Source organism: Eschrichtius robustus, chromosome 3, assembly GCF_028021215.1.
Source record: "Eschrichtius robustus isolate mEscRob2 chromosome 3, mEscRob2.pri, whole genome shotgun sequence".
In the NCBI taxonomy this organism is placed as follows: domain Eukaryota; kingdom Metazoa; phylum Chordata; class Mammalia; order Artiodactyla; family Eschrichtiidae; genus Eschrichtius; species Eschrichtius robustus.
This window is the reverse complement of record NC_090826.1, coordinates 4,469,529-4,488,632: the sequence shown is the minus strand read 5'-3', so window position 1 is coordinate 4,488,632 and position 19,104 is coordinate 4,469,529. Positions and strand designations below refer to the sequence as shown.

The 19,104-nt window shown below is 54.7% G+C and overlaps 1 protein-coding gene across 4 annotated transcripts in view; it reads right to left on the bottom strand.

The window, feature by feature from the left end:
- Positions 1-19,104, bottom strand: part of KCNAB2 (potassium voltage-gated channel subfamily A regulatory beta subunit 2) — a 97,078-nt gene that overhangs the window by 22,731 nt on the left and 55,243 nt on the right. For all 4 annotated transcript variants that reach the window (XM_068538762.1, XM_068538764.1, XM_068538763.1 and 1 more), the window contains 2 exons: positions 4,513-4,556; positions 3,667-3,704 (listed from right to left, as the gene is read on the bottom strand). In XM_068538762.1, the coding sequence (XP_068394863.1) occupies positions 3,667-3,704; positions 4,513-4,556 (82 nt within the window). The remainder of the gene's footprint in view (positions 1-3,666; positions 3,705-4,512; positions 4,557-19,104) is intronic.

Genomic DNA, 19,104 nt, shown 5'->3' with positions numbered 1-19,104 from the left:
ACGTGAACACAATCCTAAGTACACCCAGGACAGTGCCTGGGTGGCTATGGACAGAAAGAGAATGGGGGAATCTGGGAATTTTCAGGGCTGATTTCTGATTTTTGGACTGCTGTGATTTGGGTGTAATTCCTCTTCCAGGTTTTTCTATGTGACTATATGCTTTTTCCCTGCAACACTGCAACTCTGACATACACATGGCTGTCTCTGCTGTTTTCCGTGCTCTCTCGTCATGGTTCTGTCCCCTTGTCAGTCATCAAAACATGACTTCTAAAGACTTCTGCTCTGTGGGTGCGTCCTGCGTTATGTAATGGAGGTTCTATTTGGTGACTTTTCAGTTATTTCCAATGTCAAGAGTCCCAGAGGCTGGAGGCAGAAGGAACCTCAGAGGACATGTGGGCCACGTCCTGTCACCCCCACCCAGGGGACAGGGAAGCCATCCTGCCCCCACACGGTTCCCCAGAGCTGAGAGCTGGCTGTAGGCTCTGAGGCATGGAGCCCAGGGAGGATCCCTCTTCATCCCTCTCCAGGTGTGTCCTTGGGCACCTGCTCAGTCTTGAGGCTCTGCTTCCACGGAATGGATAATAAAACACCTACCTCCTTGGTTGATAGAGGATTGAGAGCCATGATAAATGTAAAGTTCAGCCACTATTCTTATTAAATTCTTATTGCCCAGGCTGCTGGGAACACGTGCCCGAGGGGGAGTTTTCCACCTGAGCAGCTGTGTGAGGTCACAGAAAGGGCACTGAACCAGAGTTTGGAAACCTGATTCTGTCCGGGGCAGCTCCGGTACTTGGCCACGTGATCTTAGGTTTACTAACACTGTCTGCTCCCCGTGTCCCTGCCCAGCCCACAGAAGCCTCCCTCCCTGGGACGACAACCCACAGATATCTGCAGATGCCGCAGTGACCCCACAGGACCGGGGACGGCAACCCTTTTCTGTAAAGGGCCAGAGGGTAAATATTTTAGGCTTTGCAGACGGTCTCTGGGGCAGCCACTCCACTCTGCCCTCACAGCATGAAAGCAGCCACAGACCATATGTAAACGAACTGGCGTGGCTGCCTGCCAATAAAACTTTATTTACAAAAACGGGCTGTGGAATTCATAGAGGCAGAGAGTGGATGAGAGGTTAGCTGGGGCTGGGGGGTTATTGCTTAATGGGTACAGAGTTTCTGTCTGGGGTGATGAAAAATGCTGGAAATAGACTGTGGTGATGGTTGCACAGCAAAGTTAATGTACTTAACGCCGCTGAACTGTATATTTAAAAAATGGGGGCTTCCCTGGTGGCGCAGTGGTTGAGAATCTGCCTGCCAATGCAGGGGACACGGGTTCGAGCCCTGGCCTGGGAAGATCCCACATGCCACAGAGCAACTGGGCCCGTGAGCCACAATTACTGAGCCTGCGCGTCTGGAGCCTGTGCTCCGCAACAAGAGAGGCCGCGATAGTGAGAGGCCCGCGCACCGCGATGAAGAGTGGTCCCCACTTGCCGCACTAGAGAAAGCCCTCGCACAGAAACGAAGACCCAACACAGCCATAAATAAATAAATAAATAAATAAATAAATAAATAAATAAATAAATAAAAGAAGCTGTTGCCTTGGAAAGGAACACCTAACCATCTCTTATAAAAAAAAAAAAAAAAATGGTTAACATGGTACATTTTATGTTATGCTCATTTTATCCACAAGAAAAGTGGTTAAAATGGCAAATTTTACGTTTCATATATTTAAGAAGAAAGAAAAAACAAAAACAAAAACAAAACAAAAAAACCAGGCTGGGGACCAGATTTGGCCCCCAGGCCATCACTTACTGACATTTCCTGAGTCCTGCCGGGAACGCCACTTTGCCATAGTAAACCCGCCAGTTCCTTGTTTCTGTGTCTCTCTGGCATCTGGGCGTGGCATCTTGCACACAGGAGGTAACTCTAGAAACAGGACTGTGTGTCTGGATTCTGTGGCATGCCAAACGCCTTCCTTTGGACATGGAGTTAGCAAGGAACATGGTGTTCCGGGTGGGGTCACCCAGCCGGAGTGAAGCCCCGGCCTGGGGCCGCTCTGGGTTTGGGCAGCACACGTGTTCCTCTGCAGCTCAGGAGGGTCCTTGCTTCCTGTGGCGCCAACCCCGCTGGTGCAGACCAGGCAGCCAGCTGAAGAATAAAATCCAGGCATTCTTCCCCTGACCCGTGGAGAGGTGGGCCCCTCAGACTTGATGTGTTGATTGTTTGGGACACTAACCGTAAGGTTTAATAGGAAAATTCCGCTGGCTCTTTCACTCAATCATTTTCACCTGCCAGGACCTTTTAGAACCCTGAATCTGTCATGTATTGTATCCGCCGTCCTCCCGGCTTTGTGTCATCTGGAAACGACTTCCATCATCTTCATACATGTCACCATGTCCCTGATGGAGCCACGGTGGAGGCCGGAGCCAGCTGTGGCTGTCATTGGATCATTAATCAATACTCTTTGGGTGTAATGGATCTGTTGGTGAAAAAGTCACCTAATTGGACGGTTACCATCCGGCCACTTCTCTCTATCTTTCCCACAAGGACAATGCACACAGCGTAGCTAATGCCATTAGGAAATGAAGTCACATCCTCCACAGAATTCTTCCACATCGAAAGGGTAACAGGCGAATTAGACACCACTTATTTGGGGTAGACCACGTGGGCTCCGGGGCTCCAACCTCCTAAGTGCTTGGAACCAATCTGATGGCTGAAGGTGAAACAATTCCCTGCATCTTAAAAACTCCTGACTTTACCTGAGATAGCCCCCAGAACCTTAAAGCCAGGGCAAATAGTTCTACAACAGCTACCATCATGAAAGAAAAAGGAACAAGAATGCAAATTAAATGCATCTAGATTTTGATGGAAGCCAAGCTTTCCCTTTGAAAAATAACCGAGTAATCACAGTTACAAGGTCTCAAGTGAACTCACTTATTCATTTTTAAATGCAATCTTTCCAATAGGAAGTAGAGCAGACATGAAGACAGCTTCTTGTGCAGAGGTTCAGAGCTCTCTGAGCAAAACCACTGTTCTCACTTCCACAATATTCACTCCTTGCCCAGAAGTGCACACCAGCCTGGGAACACTGTCTTCTCCAGGACAGACGCTGGCTGCACTGAACCCCAGTTGTGGAGAGAGAAGCCCCAGCAAGTACATCCCATGGCAGTGCATCCCATTAACAATGGCTATGGGGCACGCGCAGTTAGGAGCTTGGTCAAACGTTCATCTACTCGGTCTTTGGTTTGCAGCAAAATTTCCAGGATCTGCATTCTAAATGACCTCCACAGATATTTACTTATGTTTCAAATTCACGTGGGCATCCTCTGTAGGAGTGGCAAAGAATTGCATCGGGCTTGATGATTTGGAAAATGTGCTCTCCCTGAATTCCTCTGGCTAACCGTGGGATAGGTGTCATGCAGGTGAGGAACCTGATTTCTGGGACTTTCAGGGACTGGCTGAAGCCCCAGTGCACCCAGCTGCTGGGTGTTGGCGCCACTGCGGCACTCACCCTTCCTGTTGTCCCCCAGGGCACCCTGGAGAAACAGTAAGAGGGGAGCCAAGGCGGCTGCCCTGAGCACTGGCTACCTGGTGCATTTCACATACTTTACCACGTGCCTGGGCATGGGCGGCCCTCCCCGGGGCCTGGGGGAACGAGGGAGCCCCCTCTTACCTCGTCGGTGATCTGGCCTCCGAAGGTCACCCATGTTCCTGATAGGAGAGACACAGGCTCAAGTCAGAGAATGGCCCCAGGCAGCCCAGTTCTCCCCAGGGAGCTTGGACCTCGGGCTGCAGGGCGCAGGGGGCAGCCACAGGCCGCCGCGCCGCTCTGTGGGAGCGTGTGCTTGGCACACGTGGACACCTGGCCTTCGGAGCATGTCTCCCTCTCTTGGAGCCAAGGAACCAAGGGGACAGTAAGTGCCCAGAGCAGGCAGCGGGCTGCAGGGCTTTGACGCGCTCGTTGGCGCTCAAGCTGCTGCAGAACCTATTCCAGGGACACGCCGCGGGCAGCGGGACCGGGGCTGTCTCCCTGAAGATGTGCAGGGCTGACAGCCGTGCCCTCGCGCTTGCTGGGCGGTGTGTGTGTGCGTGTGTGTACGTGTGCACCGTGGAGGTGGAGAGACAGCGTGTTCTGGGAACAGAGCTCATATCTGGCAAAAGAAGAAAAAGGGCAAAATCTGACTGCCCTTCACGAGGGACTCTGTCACTCTGTCATCTAAGGAAAGAAGATGCTGGCACCCGGGGGCAGGGGGCTTGCCTGACTTTCTGCTGCTGGGCAGTGGGCTGTGTGTGCAGAGGGCCCTGGTACTCGCCTCACTTCCCCTGCTAAGGCTGCATCTCTGTTCTACTCCCTCTCGTAGGCCCCTCCCCCACTGCCTCTTGGTTACCATGGCAACCGAGCCTCTTTCCCTCCCCCCCCCCCATCCTGGCTCTGGGTACAGCTCCCTCCCCCACCCCCAGCCTTCCTGCCACCCCCGCTTCCTTGCGCACCACGGGACCAAGAGGACCCCACACTCACCGAGCCCCAGGCAGGAGACCCGGAGGCCCGACTTGCCCAGGTTCCTGGAAGACAAACGTGGCGTGAGTTCTCAGCAGCCAGGGCAGAACCCATTGTTTCCACTGCCCAGCCTCCCGAACCGCCCACCCACCTCTTTTGAGGCTCGGAAGGTAAGGGGTCCTTTGGAGAGAGGCCTGCTGCTCGCCCACCCTGGGGGTAAAGGGCCCACCAGGGCAGAGCCACGTTGCTGGGACAGGCCACGCTGTGACCATGGCAGGGCCCCGGGAGCCACCACGGGGAGAGAACATGGAATGGACCCCATCTTATTCCATGGGCTGAAACAAGATTGGTTCAGGCCTTGTGGCCCCGGATGCAGGGTGTCCTCTTGTAAGAAGCTTCTCTTTCCATTTCTGTAGTGTCACGTCTGCGGTTTTGTGTATCTTTACTCCCTCTCTCCGAGGAGCGGAGGAGAAATTAGTCCCACATCACCTGGGCCACACAGCCCTGGGCCCTGTCTCTCTGCAGGAGGAAGTGGGGGGAGATGAGAGCCCTGTTGAAGGGCACTGGTGCCCACAGCAGGCCTGACCCCCAGCCAGGGCCGCTCAGGAGGGCGAGAGCCAAGATCCCCTGGCAGCACACGTCCTGATCAGACCCAGGGGCCACAGCTGCACTGACTGTCCAGGGCTCCATCACAGGCCCGCTGAGGCGCCTGCCAGATGGGGCACATGCTGGGGTCCACGTGGGTGAGCTGCAGGCTGTCATTAATATGTCCTCAGGTGGTCATGGAGGACAGCAGTGCCCTGCTGAGGATGCCGGTCCGTCCTGGCCTGTCCGTCCTGCACAGGCTGCCTGGGAGCCTGCAGGGCAGCAACAGGCCGGGTGTCACTGATCCCCCGACAGCTGTCGGGCAGGTGCTTCCCTTTTCCTGATGTCCCCATTTTACAGAAGAGCACACTGGACCTGCCTGGGAGCAGAGGAGCTGGGGTTTCACGCAGGCTCTGAGAACATGCTCCCTGCCGCAGCGGCAGGCTCCCGCAGCCCCGGCCCTTTGTGGGAGCTGCCCGGATGGTGAGGTTGCCAAGTGGCAGAGCGGGAGTCCAATTCCCTCGTGAGATTCCACTGCTGGCACCCCGGTCCTGGGACCAGCCCGGGGTGCGATACCCTTCTAGGCAGTGGGAAGCCAGAGAGCTGTGAGAGCTGCAGTGGGTGAACCCCAGCCTCCTTCCCTAGGGCCGTCCGGCATTTCTAACTTCAGTGGATGCTGTGTCCTGTTTTTCTACCCTATGTGGCCCCTGGGAAGCAGGTGTGGGGCTGAGCGGGACCTGCCCTTCTCTGACATGGGCCTGCTATGACCTTCTGCAGCCTGGGTTTCCCTGGTTACAAGATCCCTGGACGCTGCCCACATTACAGGTGGTCGTTGGTCGGGGGTGGATAGACTAAACTTGTAAGCGGTTTGATAACAGTTTGTCACCAAATTTAAAGTAGTTCTAAATTGCCCAGCTTTCTTGTTAAATTTCCCATTAAAACCAGCCCAGCCACCGGCCCACTGTTCCTACAGGGAATGCTGGGATTTTTCCCTGAGGACATAATCACAGCTGGTTTCTTTTTCGGGGAGGGGAGCAGATCGGCAGTGGCTACAAGCAGAGGCTCTGAAGCTGGAGTTCAAATTCTGCTTCGAACTTCCTGGCTGTATGCCTGCCCCTGGGCATGTCATGTAGCTGCCTGATGCCTCGGTGGGCTCATCTGTAGAATGGGCTCGAGATGCTGCCACTCTCAGAGGGTGGCCATGAGGATGAAATGGGATAACACATGTGCCTGGGGCACAGGGTCACAGAGAGCACAGAACGGGGGACAGCAGCCTTTTCCTTACACGAGAAACAACAACGGACAAATCCAACAGGCTTTAAATGTTACCGTGTTAAAAAGGGAACTGAAGTTTCCCCTTGTTTTTTTTCCCCCTATAAATCAGTGAAATACTCTACTAGTGCCCTCAGCATTGCTTGCGTATTCCGACCCAGAGACGCTGGGTTTGTGACCCTAGAAAGAGGCACGATTTGTAACTATGTGAGGTGATGGATGTTAACTAAACTGTCTGTGGTGATTGTTTCACAACAGGTAAATGTATCAGCCCGTTATGTTGTACCTTAAACTTACACAATGTTATGCGTCAATTATACCTCAAAAAAAAAAAAAAAAAAACTGGGAAAATTCTTGAATATTCTAGAATATTCTTGATTTAGCTTCAGATTTGCTATGAGAGATTTCAAATACAATATGCATGAAATTCAAGGGCTGAGTAGTCAAACACATTCTTCAAAAGTTTTCTTATAAAGTTTAAATCATGCTTGGATTGATGTCGCTTGCTAAGGAGAGAGTGAACTTGTGTATTCTTGTGTATAAGGAGATTGGAATTAAAAAGGAATTAAAAAAGAAAGAAAGAAAAGCACAATGGCATCACCAATAGACTCAGCATCAGGCCAGCTCCATTTAGCAGATTAGGTAGATTTTCTCACACTGGCTAGAAAATGCTTGTGGTGAGAAATTAGAACGTTGCTTATGAGCAGTCTGGTAATGGAGCAAAAAGGACTAAAAGTTTTAATCGGCGGTCTTAACAATTTTGGGGTCACAGACCCCTTTGAGACGCTCCTTGCCTGGAAATGCTCACAGACACAAAAACCTTCAGAACCTTGTTTGCAATGCCCGGGCATTCGAAGGCCTGGGTACGTGGTCTAGATAAATCCGGTGCCGGAAGGGAGGCTGAGCCCCTGCCTCTGCAAAACCACCCCCGTGCGTGATGGTGGGGGAGCAATTTCCCGGCGAGGCTCTGCTGAAGGTCAAGTTCTAGGCATGTCCTCCTGCAACTGCCCTTCGTCACCGTGGAAACAAGTGCTGGCACGTGCTGCGTGTTCAGGGGATGGGCGGCTTTAGCAGCAGACAGGTGAGGACACAGGACAGCAGGCTGAGCCCACCTGTGTCTGTGCCTGAAGACAGGTGACACCCCTCGCCCACCAGAAGGGGCTCCGAGTTTCCTCGGACGGACGCAGGGTGTTTGGCGATGCAGCTGCGGCCCCACCCACCGCCCACAGGAATAATTTAGCAAAACTAGGACAACCAAGCGATGCTGCAATTACCCCGCTCAAGTTGTTTCCCTGTTAAAGTGATGGTATTAGTTCTGCCATCCGCTGCCAGGCCTCGGGAGAAGGCACGAGAAGGGACAGGGTATCTCAGGGCTAGGAGCTTTAGAAATACGGCAGCTCGGTGGGGGTGGGGCGAGCTCAACAGATCACAGCCTCGGGTAGACCAGGGCTGGTGACACGCTGCCACCCGAAACTTTCAACACGCGAAGATCGTTTCCTACAGCTTTTCCTCCCCTAATTAAAACCTGACATCATGATAAAATAGTTGGCTAAATCTCTCAACCCCAATAACGTTAGTCTTTATTAATTTGCCTCGTGTCCCTCCTGGGGTCTGGAAAAATGGCTAATGAGGACTCAGGGATTTAACCTTTGCTGGAGGAAGACAGTTGACGCCCATCACGCAGCCCCCCGACGCGCTGCACCCCTAAACACTGCACCTCAGACTCCGGGCAATTACAAATCCTGTAAAAATAGCTGTTCAGGGCCTTTAACTTCAGCCATCTGGGCGGAGGACAAAAATATGATCGGGTGATGGAAAGCAACGGGGTCTTGATGAGCTGGCTTGACGGACAGGGTTGCCAGGGCCTTTTCTGGTTGGTTGTCGCCCTGCGGGGGATTATCTGTTTTCAGCCCCCAGGCTCCAGGCTCCCTAAGGACAGGCCTGGACTTCCAGGTCTTTGCTATCAGATTGTAGCTGGCAGCTGCAGGGTCCCAGGGGTGCTTGTTGGTGTAACGTGGGGCTGAGAAGTGCAGGCCCTGGGGCCAGACCCTCAGGATCAAATGCTGGTCCCTCTCCTTGCTCACGGGGCTTGGTGTACCCCTTCCCCCGCACTGAGCACCCCTGGCAAGAATGTGGCACCCTGGTGCAGGCCACACACCTTCAGCCTCACTGTGAAGGGCCAGCTTCTGAAGGAGGTGGTCAGAATTGGGGCAGATCTGGATCAGGTCCCCTGCAGCCTCTACCTGCATGCACCCTGGCTGTGGCCCTGGGATAGTCATTATGGAGCAACCCCATGAGACAGGTACCCCAAGGCAGGCACCTCATGCTCAGCGAGAGGAGCCAGTGGTTTGGATTCTGGCTCCCATTTCAGCTGGTATGAGACTACACATCCTACAGGGAAATGAACCCACCTTCCTCCTGCCACTGCCAAGAAAAGCTCCCCAGGCCCTGCCATGTGTAAGGACGGGCGGGGGCCCCCCAGTGTGGAGGAGCTGGGGCTGGGATCTGAACCCATATCCTCAGACTGCAAACTCTCTGGCCCAACGAGCACCTCCCTTTACTGCCTGTCTTGCCCTCCCTGCCTCCACATGTGCCACACGCACACACGTGCACATGCACGCACTCACACACAGACGCACACACGGAGATGTGCACACACACACAGGTGCACACACAGAGACGCGCACACGGAGAGATGCGCACACACAGGTGCACACATGGAGACGCACGCACGGAGAGATGCACACACACACAGGTGTACACACAGATGCACACACGGAGAGATGTACACTCACAGGTGCACACACGGAGACGCAGTAATCTTAAGCCCTCAGGCTCTTTGACATATCTAATCCTCAGTGGATCTTAGGAGCTTGGGAGGGAATCATGTCAATAGCCACATTTTCCGTTTACAGAGTGCTACGTATTTTTGGAAATGGTCTCACTTGTACTAACTCCTTTGATATCCTAGGACTGACTTAAAAGTCCCAGCGGATAACACGAATCTAAACTAAAAAATAGATTCTGTTTACTCCTAGCCTTTGATTCCCACTGAACAAAAGATATAAACCACCAGAGCTTCTAGAAGAGAGAATTCTGCTCTGGACTGTCCTCACTGAATTTAGAGAATGGGAACAAAAGCCTTGTACCCCAGACGCCCATCAAAGAACGTCAAATGTCCCCCAAGGACCAGGGAAGGAAAGGATACGGGTGGAGACGCAGAAGGACCCAGTTATTCCAGAATTCGTCTCAAGGACACCTGGGACTTAGGACACGGCTCCTTCACATGAGGTCCAACTTCCGGGCACTGGTTTTGTTTTAAGCCACACTGCTCAGTTGTTAAAGATCCATTCTCTCAATACTTTTCAAGTCGGCACCAACACCAGCTAGAAACCCAGGCATTCTCCTCAAACACAACCAGACTCTTCTGTGGCTTTTTCTGAGGCTGGTGGCCTGTGAGATTTGAGTCACTGAGAGCAGGGTTGGGAACCAGGGACCTAACTTAGCTTTTCCAGCTCATGCAGACGGTTTGTTGTAAGAACCCCCCTTTCCCCAGTAATACCATTCTGGAAGCGCTAAAGGCTCTAAGTGAAGAGAAACTCATGAATGAGAAAAGCTAGACCTCCAGCCTGGTGACCCACAACCCTGCCCTCGCGGACCCTTGGTACGAAGCCAGCCCTCCTTTTCCACGCGGGTACATCCACCGGCCACCCGAGCAAGGCCCTGGATGGAGCAAGGGGGGCATGCAAGGAACAGCAGGAAGGCCCCTGCTCCCTGACACTGGTGCTTTGCACTCTCTCCACGTACCAGTCACGGCGAGCGCACCCAGAGTAGGTGGGGACTGGGCCGAAGCAGAGGGACACACAGCAGCCTGGACTGAGCCCTTAGCAGGGAACTCCAGCTGCTGCTCTGTGCCCTGTGGAGCCCTGCCTGTAGAGGAGCCCAGGCCTGGGGTCGGGCTCACTTGCGGGGGGAAGATTTAACTCCATCACATGGTTCACCCAGTATCCCTGACTACTAAACTGAGGTTTGTCAAGGTGGCTTAGCTGCAAAGGCATCAGACCACCCACGGGGCATCTTTGGGGCCTGTGTGCCCAGGGGGAGGGCAGGGGTCTGTGGCCGGTGCCCCGGGGTTTCCAGAAAGAGGAAGCTTTACCTGGAGTCCAGTATGGGGGGGGGCCCAGCTGTAGTGACCCCTCCCAAGAAAGGAAACAAACGGGCAGAAGGAAAGAAAGGCACCATCATCCCCTGCAGTCGGGAAGAAACGGGCGCCTGACCCTGAGCCTCGATTTTATTTCTCCCCCCATCTGCAAAGCTCCCCCAGACGGGGGTGGGAGGGCAGCCCCCGCCCCCGCCCCGCACAGCCGCCCCGCGCCGCGTACCTATACTTCATCCCGGGCTGCATCACGCTGGCCTCGCCTGTGCTCAGGAGGCTCTGCACTGACAGCTGTCCCAGGCTCCGGGCCACCATGGCCACCGCGCGGAAGTGGCCGCGGGTGCCCAGGCTGGGGCTGCTGGCTGCCGGCCGGCCCAGCCGCTCCTCGGGGCCCCGGCCCTTGAGGCCATGCTCCGAGCACACGAAGGACACCTGCATGTTTCCGGTGCTCAGCTCCTGGCCACGTCCCCCCTCCTTCCGGGCTCCGAAGTCACCTGCCCCTGGAAGCCTTGCTCCGCCTGGGACAAGACTTTATCCCAGAAGGTGAAGAAGCCACCAGGCGTTGCTTCAGGAGTGCAGATTTCTGACGTAGAAAAAGCCTATGTGCTCTCCGGGGGAAGGGGGTGAAATTTCCAGAAATGTGCTAGAAAAGACCTGATCAGATAGAGCTCAGGAATCGAGGGGTGGGGAGGCGGCCATTCCCTCTCCCTTCTCGGCGGGTCCTTCCTCTGCCCCACCCTGGTCCGGCTCTGTCCGCCCGAGCCCCCAGCCCAGCTGTGTTCGGCAGGGCTGCGCTGCCAGCAACTCACGACCAATGAGCGACACCGCTGTCCCCTGACAGCAGGAGGAGGAGGGAGGGCGCCTCCCATCAGGGTGGCAGCCCAGGGGTTCGGGGAGCAGCTGCTTCTCCAGGCTTCCCCGAGTCTCTTGGAGGGAGCCTGGCGTCCACCCCCGGCTCTGCGCACTGTGGCTCTTGGGACTCCCACCAAGTTAACGAGGTGACCTGCGAGAGGCATGGGAGGTGCAGGAGGTGATTCATTATTAATGAAGCGGATGCACAAGCCGCCCTGATCGCCCTGGCCGATCCCCGGGAGGTCGGCGCCGGTGCTCCAGGCTAACAGCTGCTCAGCCAGGACCGGACGAGGCAGGCACTGCAGCCAGGTGGACAGCTGAGGGTGCAGCCAGCTGGGCTGGCCAGCTCTGTCCCCTGGTGGTTCTCACCCAGGAAGGTGGGGCTGCCACCAGGGTTCAGCACAAGCAGTCAGATCACCAGAAATCTGGAGGAGAGAGGACCATTCTGTCTAGATGGTAATGACGCAGGTGACGTTAGGAAAGAAGCCCGGGGTCCAGGGACCAGAGACCCGAGAAGCTCCAGCACTCCGCACAGCACTTAGCTCTTGGCACATGCTCAATAAATGCTTCTGGAGTGAATGAGTGAATGAATGGATGGATGAATGGGTGAATGAATTGATGAATGAAGATCCCCCTGCTTTACCCCATCCCCCTTTCCCACACTCATGGGATCAGGATGAAGACAGAACAAAGCTCACGGGTTTCCTGAAACCCAGAGAGATGCCCCCGTTGGCAGGAAGGGCTGGCTTTGCCCTCTGACCCCGAGCAGGCCACTCTCACTCTGCAGGGTGGCCCTGGCCAAAGCTGCCTTTTGGATCTCATCTTGCCCTGCGGGAAGGGCTGAGAAAGCGTGGTGGATGGGAGGCAGGTGGTCAGGGGTCTAGCTCAGGCTCTGCTGCTAATTCGCTGTGTGATCCCAGGCGGGTGTCCTGCTTTCTCTGGGTCCCTGGGTATCCACTGACAGAATAAGGTGGTTGGCCTGAGGACCACACCGCTCCTCCCAGCTTGGCTCTGCAGGAGCCTTCCACGCCTGCTGGCTGCCCACCCTATGCTCTGACGGGACCCAGAGAGGAATCCACCCAGAGATGTTCACGGTAGATGGTGGCTGGACTTGCTCTCAGCTCTGGCCCCGCCTTTCTGACGCAGAAGTTAAGAATAAAACCTTGTTCCAGTCCCAGCCTCCCGGCTCCTGAGCTGGGCAGCCTCGGGCAAGTGACCCCCTCTCCGAGCCTCAGTGCTCTTGTGTCCAGCGCAGGTCACAAAGGCATGGCCAGATCACGCCTGCAAAGCACTCACACAGCTGGTCCTTGGGAAGCACTCCCACGGTCCCTCAGCAGAAAGGAGTGGCTTTCTGGCCATGGAGTCAGGATAGACCCCTGTGTGAGACCCTCCCCCATCCCCACCAGTAAGAATACCCCTTCTGTCCTCCCCGTGGCCTGACTCGGCAGCAGGAACCACCCCTGAGGTGGGGACCTGGACCTGGGGATAGAGGCCTGGGGAGGACAGAGCTGGTGCCTTTGCCCAGGGGGCCCTGGCAGGTCACAGACGCTACCTGTGGAGGCCAGTGGGGCCCCTCAGGACCCACAGGCCGGCTCTGCCTTCCTCTTCCACCTGCCCGTAAAAACCTCGGGGCCTGGCTGGCCTGGGTCCCTGAGCTCAGGGTAGGGTGGGGCCCTCCCTGAGCCCCTTGGGTGGGTGGGGAGATGGGAAGGAGGAAGGACAGCCTGCAGTGCTGGCCCTTCCACCTGCTGAACCTCGCACTTGAAGACAACAGGTCCTGGCCCTCAGGAAGCCCACAGGCCTGCCAAAGAGGCTGCAGGTGGCAAAGACTCTGCCTTTGGCTCCTGCCCAGGCTCGTGGAGCTCATGTCCACGGCAGAGATGCTCAACCCCTGACCAGGATGCTAGAGGAGCTTGTTGCAAATGCAGATTCCTGGGCCCCAACCACAGCTACTGAATCGGTAGCTCCGGGGCTGGGCCTGGGAAGCTGTGTTTTTATCAAGAGCTCTGAGTGGTGCTATGCACTGGCTGAGAGGATGTGGAAATCCCCTACTTCATTCCACCTTCTACTGTTCTCTGTGCTCTGGCAAACTGTCAGATCCTACAAGGTCTGGCATCTTACTGTTCCTCCGGGGTTGCTCTTAACCAGATGGTGTGCTTTAAGCTTTAAGAGAGATCCACAAAGACTTAGTCACCACAGTGTGTAAAAGGTCACCTGCCTCACCCCCCAATCCAGCAATTCCACTCCTAGGTATGTACCCAGAGAACTAAAAACATACGCCCACACAAAAACTTGAACACAAATGTCCACAGCAGCATTACTCATCACAGCCCCGAAGTGGAAGCAATCCAAATGTCCGTCAACTGACGAATGGATAAAAAAAATGTGGTCTATAGCCGCACAGTAGAATGTTATTCAGCCATACCAAGGAAGGAAGTACTGATACATTCTACGACATGGATGATCCTTGCAAACATCATGCTGAGAGAAAGAAACCAGTCACAAAAGGTCACATATTGTATGATTCCATTCATATGAAATGTTCAGAACAGGCAAATCCATAGAGACAAAGTAGATTAGTGGTTTCTGGGGGCTGGGGGGAGTGGGGAATCAGGGAACGATAGCTAATGTGGGTGCAGGATTTCTTTTTGGGGTGATGAAAATGTTCTAAAGTGGGTGACTTTTGGACAACTGTTTGTACTAAAACCATTAAATTGGATGCTTTAAATGGGTGTATGGTATGTGAATTATATCTCAATAAAACTTACCAAAAAAAAAAAATGTCAATGACCTCAAAAGTCTCTGGCCTTCACTCTTGCTGTTCCCTGTGGGAGTGCCCTTCCCGTTTCTCTGCTTTTTGAAATCCTTGTCGACCTCTGGCATCAGCTGAGATAGTACATGCAGTGTGAAGCAGTCCCCCGCAAGCAGCAGTAACCTTTCCTTCCTCCCAGTGTCGCCGACCTCAGCCTCCCCAGTGATACCAGGGGCCCGGGAGCCACAGCGGGAAGCAGCCCTCCCAGACTTCGGCAGCAGTCAAGCCTTCACTCTTGCAGGACCTCCTGGGCCTGGCCTGGTAGTAGAGTCCCCAGCCCCGACTCCATCCCACTATATCGTGTTGTGGGGATGATGGGAATGGACATTTGACCTCAGAACCCACCTAGGGAATCCAGGGCAAAGGTGTCTCTGGGTCCAGCAGAGAACTGCCAAGCGGGGAAGTCGGGTAGGTGGGTTTTCACAGCTGGCCAGAGTCTGTAATTTTTCATGTGCCCCAGACAGGGGTCACAACTCATAATATTCTTAGAAAATCACAAGAATTAGACAAGAATGGAAAGCTGAAAGCTTAAGACCTTGACCCGAACTTGCCACAATTAAATGTCACCCCCAAAGGGTCTCTCCTTTCAAACACGTTTGGGTGGAGAAGCGAGTCCCAGACACGGGCTGGTCGACTTGAAATGGGCTTTGGGCAGAAACATCGAGTGTGGATGGTTGATTTTGATCCACAGCAGATTCTGGGTTCTTTTTCTGCCTCTCCAGTACCTGCTATTGTTAAAACAAAGCAGCTGGTTCCTGCTGTGATTAATCAGAGGGGCAGCCATCCCAATTAAAAGCTCTGCCGTGTCCATAGAGTGCCACCAAAGAGAGCTTCTCGGGACAGAAGCTTCCTGTGTGGTGCCTGGCATCCACCCCCCACCTGTCCCAGTGAGGGATGGGGAGATAAGAAAGCTGGGGCCCAGCCAGATCCTTCCCCCAAGACAGTGACAGGTTCACAGTAGGAGGGGACAGGACCCTCCCTGCATAGAATGAGGCCCGTAGAAGCCTCAAGACCTGGAGTAGAAGTTTTAGAGATGGCTTTAAAATTTTTTGGGCGCCGTGCCCCTCGATTGGACCAGGCGGGCGCTCAGTAGTGAAAGTGGGGAGTCCTAACCACTGGACCACCATGGAATTCCCTAAAGATGGCTTTTAAAAGCACGGACTGCAGCAGCAACTCAGGAATGAGGACGAGCCTCGGCTGTGCCCTGCAGAGGCCTGGGTGCCTCCCCTGTATCAGTAAGGCTGCCCCAACTGTGCTGTGTCCTGATTTGTACTCAACAGTGACTTCCTGCCCAAGGCGGGGGCAGCTGCTGAAGAGTTGGGGGCCACCCTGACGGAGCAGTGGGATGGGAGGTCCTTGGCCCCTGAGGTTCCTGAGAGCAAAGGGTGGCAGACCGGTGGCCTTCCTGGAGGAGGTGTCCTCTGGTACGTGAGAGCTGAAGCCCCCTCGGGGGCTCAGTGCTGTGGCTGTGCTTCCTTTGGGAGCTCACGCCCCAGTCACGCCCAGTGTTACCCACCCTAAAAGGCAGGAAGGCGGCTCAGCCGTGAATTGGCCCCTCTTGCTTCTTAGTCGCTGCCGTGTACTAAGTGGCTGTACTCAGGCCAGAGTAAGCGCTTTTTGCACCTTTTCTCTTTTCATCCTTAGAAGCACCTTGGAGGCATAACAACAACGACAACGGCCACAGCGCTAACACTTACACGGTGCCCGCTGCGGCCCAGCCGTTGTGCCGGGCGCTTTGTTTGCAGCTCACTAAGTCCCCACCACAACCTTCAGCTGGGCCCTGCAATGCTGCTGTTCGCTGGACGACACCGAGGCACAGAGAGGTCAAGGAAGGGAGACCGACGCTGGGCCTGTCCTCATTGCACCGCGGAGGCTGCTGCTCTCAGACCCCAGGTCAAAGGGTGAGGGTGGGGACGCTGCCTGGCACCGTCTGCGGGTCTGAGCGGGCTGTGCTGACCCCCGCCTTTCCAGGTGGACAGCAGAGAGCCGATCAGCCAGGGCTCCCGTCTTGCCCAATCAGAGGAGCCTCTTGGGGGCGGATCCCCCAAACCTCTGGGCAGGGCCTGAGGGTCGGCGTTGCTGACGGGTGACCCCCTGATTCCAGCTGCCAGGCCGGCTTGGGAGACACTGCGTTGTGCTGTGCGTTGGTTACAAAGCCACACATCAGCAGTTGTGTTAGGATCGCGCAGCCCTTCCCGTCCCCGACACAGGGGAGGGAGAGGCCGTGACGTCCCTGTAAAGGCAGGGGAGCTGGGGCGGGAGGCCCAGGACCCGCAGAGGGATGGGTGGCTGTGTCCAGGCCCGGGACCACCGCTGGGCCCCAGCACGGTGGCCACCGCCAGCAGAAGCAGACCCAGCACGGTGGCCACTGCCAGCAGAAGCAGACCCAGCACGAATGCAGGCCATCGGTGGCTGACACCACGGTCCTGGGCCGGCCCTCCCCGGGGGCCCACGAGGGACCCCCGCATCATTGCACGGCAGCTCGTCCCGAGTGACTGGCTCGTCTCGCCACCTCCCTCCCCGCTCCCTTCCCATCTGCTTGATGTCCACACAGAGCAGGGGCTGCATCTCCAGGTGCTACTGTTTGCACCCATGAGATTCCAAGACTGGGGTTTCTCTCCCACCAGGAGCCAAGCCGGGAGCCCTAAGTTCCGTCACTATCTCATTCAGTCCTCAGGACACTTCTGTGAGGAAGTAACTATAGTCTCTGCTTTCCAGATGGGGACACTGAGACACGGAGAGGCCAGGTGACTCGTCCACATTCATACAGGTACCGGCGGGGGAGCCAGGATTCCCCTCTGGATACTCAGTGATGTCCCTGCAGGCTCAGGAGTTGAGTCAGCCCTTGGGACCCGCTGTGGGTTGAAATGTGACTCCAAAGAGACATGTTCAAGTCCTAACTCCCGGCACCTGTGAATGTGACCTTATTTGGAAATAGGATCTTTGTAGATATTATTACGTAAAGATTGAGGTCCTGTTGGACTGGGGGTGAGCCCTGAATTCAATGACTGCTGTATTTATAAGGAGATGGAGATTTGGAGACAGACAGAGATGCACAGAGGGAAAACAGTCATGTGAAGATGGACGCAGAGATTGGAGTGATGTGTCTACAGGCAAAGAAAGCCAAGGAAGCACGGATGTAGAAAGCAAACTTAACGGTTGCCGGGGGATGGCGGGGGAGGGATAAATTGGGAGATTGGGATTGACATATGCACACTACTATATATAAAATAGATAATTAATAAAGACCTACTGTATAGCACAGGGAACTCTACTCAATACTCTGTAATGACCTATATGGGGAAAGAATCTAAAAAAGAGTGGCTATATATAGATGTATAACTGAGTCACTTTGCTGTACACCTGAAACTAACACAACATTGTGAATCAACTATACTCCAGTGAAAAATAAAAAAGAGAAAGAAAGCCAAGGAAGGATGTTTCCCTAGAGCCTTCAGAGAGAGTGTGACCCTGTTGACCCCATTTCCAGACTTCTGGGTTCTGGACCGTGAGAGAATAGACAGCTGCTGTTCTGAACACTGTGCTGTGCGCTGTGTTATGGCAGCCCCAGGACACTGACATACGACTGTCTCAAGGTGGACCGGCCCCCGCTTGGCCCCCTGGACTGCTCCACCCACCGTCCCTCTCTGGACTCTGCTCTTGTCCCTCCTCCTTTTCCCACCCATCCTTTAAGACACACCTGGGTTCCCAGCACTTCCAGGAAGTCTTCCCTGACTGACCTCCTGTGAATAAATGAGCAACTGGAGAGTCTGTTCGATGAACCTGACCACAAATCAAATACTGCCTGTGATTCCTGTAAGAGGCTCGTGGTAAGAGGCTACGATCTAGAGGCAGAAACCACAGGCACGCAGGACGCCCCGCCCTGCCAGAAGCTCAAGACCAAGGCTCATTGCCCAGGGCTCCCCGCCCTCCGGGCTGCATCAGAGAGTCTCAGACGCAGCTTCCAGTTCTGCTGCCAAGGAAGCAGCAGGAAGGAGACACATTTTACAGGGGAATATTCTGAAAAGTGGGTTAAGACCGAGACCACATAACGCCACCCAGGCAATACTTACAGAGGCTCGAAATGTCCTAGGTGCTGGGAACAGACAGAGGCTGTGCTCCCGGTGGGGTGCAGATGGGCAAAAACAAGGTAAGAGAGACAGGACAGTGGGCTTGAGGATGACTCACTGGGCATTTATTTAGACTGGGTGGTGCGGAAAGTCTCTTTGAGGCCAAAGATGTGATGATGGGAGGAAACCAGCCCTGTGAAAATCTGGAGGACACACCTTCCAGGGGAGGGAATAGAATGTGCAAGGACCCTGAGGATGCAATGAGCTTGCATGTTTGAGATAAGGAAGGAAGGACGGAAGGAAGGAAGGAGCACCCTGAGCGGGAGTGAGGGTGTACAAGCCGAAATCAGAGACAGCACGGGCCGCGCAGGGCATGGTGGGGACTTTGGGTTCATTCCTGATGCCGTGGGTAGCAGACAAGGAACACACCTGAACCAGGCCCGGTGTCCAACTGGCACTGCCTGGGCCCAGGTCACAGCCTCTGGCCGGCCTATGGCCACAGCTGCTGTCCTGTCTCAGGCCACATCTCCAGACCCTCCATCACTACAGTCAGGTGGACATGGGGAAGGGGAGCTTACACAGGGACTGTGTAGATTTAAAAATTCAGTGCATTTTTTTTTTTTAAACAGCAAGAGTTGAGGACAGTTAAAAAAAAAATGGGAAAAGTTAACAAGAAAGCCTTTTCCCCCAGCTGCAGGCTCAGGTCGGCTGATGTGGTGTCTGGGCCCATGGTACGGTGGTTGCCTTGCTCCACGGAGGAGCACTTATCTGGAGGCTTTATCTTTTTTATATTAATATTTAAGACCAGGTTTAGCTGAGTCCCAGCCTAGCTGCTGCCGGGAACATGAACCGCGGAACGGCATCTA